Source organism: Pollicipes pollicipes, unplaced genomic scaffold (assembly GCF_011947565.3).
Source record: "Pollicipes pollicipes isolate AB1234 unplaced genomic scaffold, Ppol_2.1 Scaffold_6138;HRSCAF=7277_pilon_pilon_pilon, whole genome shotgun sequence".
Lineage (NCBI taxonomy): Eukaryota > Metazoa > Arthropoda > Thecostraca > Pollicipedomorpha > Pollicipedidae > Pollicipes > Pollicipes pollicipes.
In genome coordinates, this window is record NW_023596818.1 from 28,367,796 (window position 1) to 28,373,016 (window position 5,221).

The 5,221-nt window shown below is 62.1% G+C and overlaps 1 protein-coding gene across 1 annotated transcript; it reads left to right on the forward strand.

The window, feature by feature from the left end:
• Positions 1 to 414: 414 nt before the first annotated feature.
• LOC119105536 (zinc finger protein 260) lies at positions 415 to 4,459 on the forward strand. The gene is made up of 4 exons (XM_037228999.1): positions 415 to 444; positions 807 to 926; positions 1,132 to 2,430; positions 4,382 to 4,459. Exons 1-4 carry the CDS (start codon positions 415 to 417, stop codon positions 4,457 to 4,459), a joined length of 1,527 nt encoding a protein of 508 aa, XP_037084894.1.
• Positions 4,460 to 5,221: the final 762 nt, after the last annotated feature.

Sequence of the window (5,221 nt, forward strand, 5' to 3'; positions counted from 1 at the left end):
ACCACTTTTCATCACAGCAATCATGTAAAGTACTTCAAATGAAAGAAAACATCAGTTTTAAACATAAATGCTGAAGCACCACAGTCACCAATATTATAAATGAAATTCATGCACATATATGTGGTATGTGATATGTGATGTCATGATGACATCATACAGAAACCCGGAAGTTGATGAGCTATGTTAGCTAGATGTGACTTCACTTAACAATCACATGGGTCTTGGTGTTTTGTGACAACCCTCCCCTTATGTCTTACACAGCTCTCACATGGCTCTGTAGCATTTAGGCAGGTTTGGTATTGAGTGGTGTTATGCAACAGTTAGGCTCTTGCCATTCATCAAACAAAAATTTATATTTTTATTTCAGGTGGCAGCAAACTGATGAATGGCCATCAGATGATGCACGCCTCAGTCATGGCATCAGTGAAACTGGAAGTCATGACAGTGAATCAGAAGAGAAACATTGCCACTAGCTGACCAGGAGTCTGCAGAAGCGGCCCTCAGTAAGCGCCAAAAACATCCATGCTGATGTCGGCGACGTGACGGCGCCGCCGAAAGACACGGAGCCAGCCGGGCGCGGTGTCCGAGCCGGCCACCGCGCCTCGCTCCAACGGCGGCTGCCTGGTGATGCGGGCCTCGTCGCCCCGAAGACGCTGGGCGGGGGGAGAGCGCCGCCCGGGGCCGCGCCGGCAAGTCCAGCTGCAGGTGACGGCCGTTGGCTCGAGGCCGCGTCCTGGCGCTGCCGTGGTGGTCGGTCGGACGGCCGGCGCTGAGAGCCCCCCGCAGACGCCGCCGCGCACCTCCAGCAGACCGAGCCATGCTGGCTGGAGAAGGACAGCCCCGGCAAGGCTGACCGCGTCGCCGACGCCAGGCTCGAGACCGATCCCAAGCTGGCCGCCGAACCGGCCGACTCCGAGGGCGAGGAGGCTGGCGACCTCCGCAGACGGTGACGCTGCGGAGGAGGAGGGAGAGGTGGAGGAGGGGAAGGAGGCGGAGGAGGGGGGCGGTGGCGGAGGGGCGAGGAGGAGAGGAACGGCGGCGGAGTGGTGGGGGAGCGGCGGCGGCGGACGAGGTCGAACAGACGAGGAGCGGCTTGGGACGGGACTGGAGGAAGTCGAACCGGCGGTGCAGGAGAGCCGACTGGAGCTGGAGAAGGTCGGGCCGGTGACGGAGCAACGGCCGGCCTCGCACATCGTCCTGCAGGTGGAGCGCAACGCGTCGGAGCCGACGCCGACCGCGGCCGGCGAGCACCACCTGATCGTGAGCGTGGACGACGGGTCGGACGCGGTGACGCTGCTGGTGGACCGCCTGGAGGAGGACGGCGTGTACGAGCTGGCGGGGCCGGCGGCGTCCGACTGCGAGCTGCTCGAGCTGTGGGCGTGCGGCACCGACGGCGGCGAGCAGCGGCCGCTGGAGACGGTGCGCGAGGTGGACCTGGTCGACATCCGCGCCGTCTGTGAGACGTGCGGCTGTGCCATCAGCCACTACATGGTGGGCCTGCTGGCGCGCGAGGACGGCTCCGAGTACGGCTACCGCTGCCGCATGTGCCAGAGCGTGTTCCGCGACGTGGACGACATGGCCTGTCACATGGACTCGCACCGCTCGCCGGCCGACACGCGGTGTCGTTTCTGCTCGTGCGGCCTGCAGAGCCTCCGCCAGGCGGCCAACGCCCGGACGTGGGTGTGCCACGCGTGCAAGCTCACCTTCGGCACGCGCCAGGAGATGCTGAAGCACCGCGAGCAGCACCCGCTCAAAGAGCGCTTCCCGTGCGAACTCTGCGACAAGGCGTTCCAGATGAAGGTCCAGCTGGAGGTGCACATGCGCTCGCATCTGGGCCACAAGCCCTACTCCTGCGACATGTGCCCGGCCACCTTCGTGCAGCCGAGCCACCTCATCAACCATCGGCGCACGCACACCGGCGAGCGGCCGTTCTCGTGCGAGCAGTGCGGCCGCGCGTTCGTGCAGCAAGGCCACCTGAAGGCCCACCTGCGCACGCACACGGGCGAGCGGCCGTACAGGTGTGACGTGTGCGGCCGCGCCTTCCGCCAGTCGGGCCAGCTGACGGCGCACCGTCGGCTGCACGAGAGCGGCACCGTCTACCGCGTGCGTCGGCAGCACGGCGAGCCGATCGACCCGCAGGAACTCACCTGCAGGGAGTGCGACAAGCGCTTCAAGGCCATCAAGGACCTGCGCCGGCACATGCTGGTGCACAGCGGCGGCACGCACGAGTGCGCCATCTGCCGGCGCTTCTTCAAACGTTCAGACCACCTCAAGCGGCACATGCGCCAGCACGATAAGCCGGCGCGGCCGGCCCGACCGCGCGGCCGTCGGCGCAAGGCGAGCGCGGAGCGCGGGCCGACGGGCGCCGACCCCCGTGGCCTCGCGCTGCTCGACAACATCATCGACGGCGTGCTGGAGGTGGAGGGGGACGCGTCGTGGACGCCGCCGGCGGGCGAGAGTCGGGGCGCCGCCGACTCGGACGCCGGCGACGTGGAGGCCGAGACGCTGAGAGGAGGCGTTGCGCGGGCTGGAAGCGACGGGTGTGTCTGTCCGACCGGCGCCCGCGGCGCGCGCACTCAGAGACGCAGCGTGCCCCGAGCGAGGAGGACGACGGCGACCTGCGCGGCTGTAGTCGGCGACCGGTCAAGGAAAGAGGACAGCGAGGAGGATAGGAGGGAGGAGGAGGAACAGGTCCCTGAAGCTGGATGGACAGCATGACGTGGGCGGGGGGACGACAGTGCGGGCCGGCGACCAAGGCCGAAGAGCCGGGCGACCACGAGCCGGTGGCGGCCGACGGATTCCGACCTCATCTGGGTGACGTTGGACGAGGACGAGGCTGAGGAGTCACCAGCGCCCAGGGCGCAGCGGAGGCGCCGGGCGCCGGCCGGTCCGGCTCCGGGGCTACGCGCCTCCCGACGCCGCACCCGCCGGCAAACCGGGCGGCTGATGTGGGCGTCAGTCTGAGCAGGAGCCGCAGAGGGCCGCACGCCCAAGCGGTGATGCCCGGGCTGTTGGGGTGGGAGCTCATCGCGGGCTCATGCTAGTGAGGCTAGATATTAGATGTTACGTTAGTGGTATCTGTGCAAGGCAGGAGCCCTGCGTGGGTTTGTCGACAGACGTCAATATTCTCGCTGCGGCATTCGTGCGGCATGCTTCGATCGTTGTGTGGATGGATCGATGGCGCGGCTTCGGTGGTTGCTGCACCTCTGCCGGCCGGTGTTGCTTGTTAATACAGTCATGTGTATTGCCTTATCGTCAAATATACGGCAGCAATGTGTTCGGTGATCCCTTTGTCATGCTGAAGCCGTTCGTACAGGGCCGCCATCTTGGCACGCCGGGCGCATTTATATGGGCCGGTCGCTTCGTGTTCAGGATTCGGAAGTGAAGCCAGCCATGTGCATGTAAATCCGCTGCAGGCTGGCTGACTCATGACGCTTGCGTGCGTGACTTTAAAGGTCAAGCATATGCTTTTCTGTCTGGGGTCAGTTTGTTGCGCAGGCTCAGAAAACTGTACTTGTAACGTTGTCTTAAAGTGTTTGTCACTTATGTTGGTATGCGAAAGATTCGTCCGGTATCGTAACTTAACAGGCTAACCGGACGGTTCTTTACAGCCGGTTAACAGATCACAAGCAGCGCACAACACCATGTACCAGGCCGACGTGGGATGTACCCTGTACCAGGCCGACGTGGGATGTACCCTGTACCAGGCCGACGTGGGATGTACCCTGTACCAGGCCGACGTGGGATGTACCCTGTACCAGGCCGACGTGGGATGTACCCTGTACCAGGCCGACGTGGGATGTACCCTGTACCAGGCCGACGTGGGATGTACCCTGTACCAGGCTGACGTGGGATGTACCCTGTACCAGGCCGACGTGGGATGTACCATGTACCAGGCCGACGTGGGGTGTACCAGGCCCAGACGTGGGATGTACCCAGGCCGACGTGGGATGTACCCAGGCCGACGTGGGATGTACACAGGCCGACGTGGGATGTACTCAAGCCGACGCGGGATGTACCCAGGCCGACGTGGGATGTACTTTGTACCAGGCCCAGACGTGGGATGTGCCCAGGCCGACGTGGGATGTACCCTGTACCAGGTCCAGACCGATGTGGATGTACCCAAGCCGACGTGGGATGTACCCAGGCCGACGTGGGATGTACCCAGGCCGACGTGGGATGTACCCAGGCCGACGTGGGATGTACCCAGGCCGACGTGGGATGTACCCAGGCCGACGTGGGATGTACCCAGGCCGACGTGGGATGTACCCAGGCCGACGTGGGATGTACCCAGGCCGACGTGGGATGTACCCGGCCGACGTGGGATGTACCCGGGCCGACGTGGGATGTACCCAGGCCTGACGTGGGTATGTACCCCCAGGCCGACGTGGGATGTACCATGTACCAGGCCCAACGTGGGAATTCCCTGGCCGACGTGGATGTAAATGGCCTCCGGTAGTGCTTAGCTTTTTGTTGCGCTTGCGACCACTCATCACACCCTTTGAAGCAACCAGCAGTAATCGGGGGTCAAAATGTTGGACCGCTTCGCCAACCTTGCTGGCGTTTCCTTTATCACCGGAATGCCCTGGTGAAAGTGTAGTCCTGCGTTACCGAGGGTCCCCATAGTTTCGGAAAACAGCCGAGATGAAATTGAGGAACTGCATTTTCATCGATATGTTAGCACCATATCGACGAAAACTCTTCAAAAGCTCATTACGTGTATGGGTAGTGTGGTGGTTACGCGGCCTGAGGAGCCAGAGGTACGGTGCTCGTTTTCCCGTTGTGCCTGTCTTCCTGCCAGGGTGACAGGCAGGTGGCGCCATGTGGTCTCAGCAGTGAGAGCGCCATAGCGTCTCAATGACAACAACAATAGCTCATCATCAGCTTCCTCGTACTCTAGACTCCGGTGGTTGCCCAGAAAGTTTGCGATGCTCGACTAGAGTCAGCCAAGCATAGAGTTCGGGGAGATTGAATGTTACACCGAAGGAGGAATCCTTGATGAGCTGACTTATCTCAGGCCCATTTCATGTCACCAGCTTCAGTTTCTCCCCGTTTATCGGGAACCCCTGTCGCAGAAAAGTGAATCCTTCGCCTTCTTTGTCAACCACCTTTACCACCCTTTTTCTCTACCGAGTTTGATGCGCACTGGTGGAAGAAAATTCTTGCGCGGTTCTACAATAGGCTGCAACAGAGCATTGTGTGAACCGAGCTGTAGTCGTGG

Coding starts and splice junctions, on each gene's coding strand:
- LOC119105536 (XM_037228999.1), top strand. CDS start 415: ATGGCATCAGTGAAACTGGAAGTCATGACA. Junction 445..806: donor TGAAACTGGAAGTCATGACA/GTGAATCAGAAG, acceptor GCGCACCTCCAG/CAGACCGAGCCATGCTGGCT. Junction 927..1,131: donor CCGACTCCGAGGGCGAGGAG/GCTGGCGACCTC, acceptor CCGGCGGTGCAG/GAGAGCCGACTGGAGCTGGA.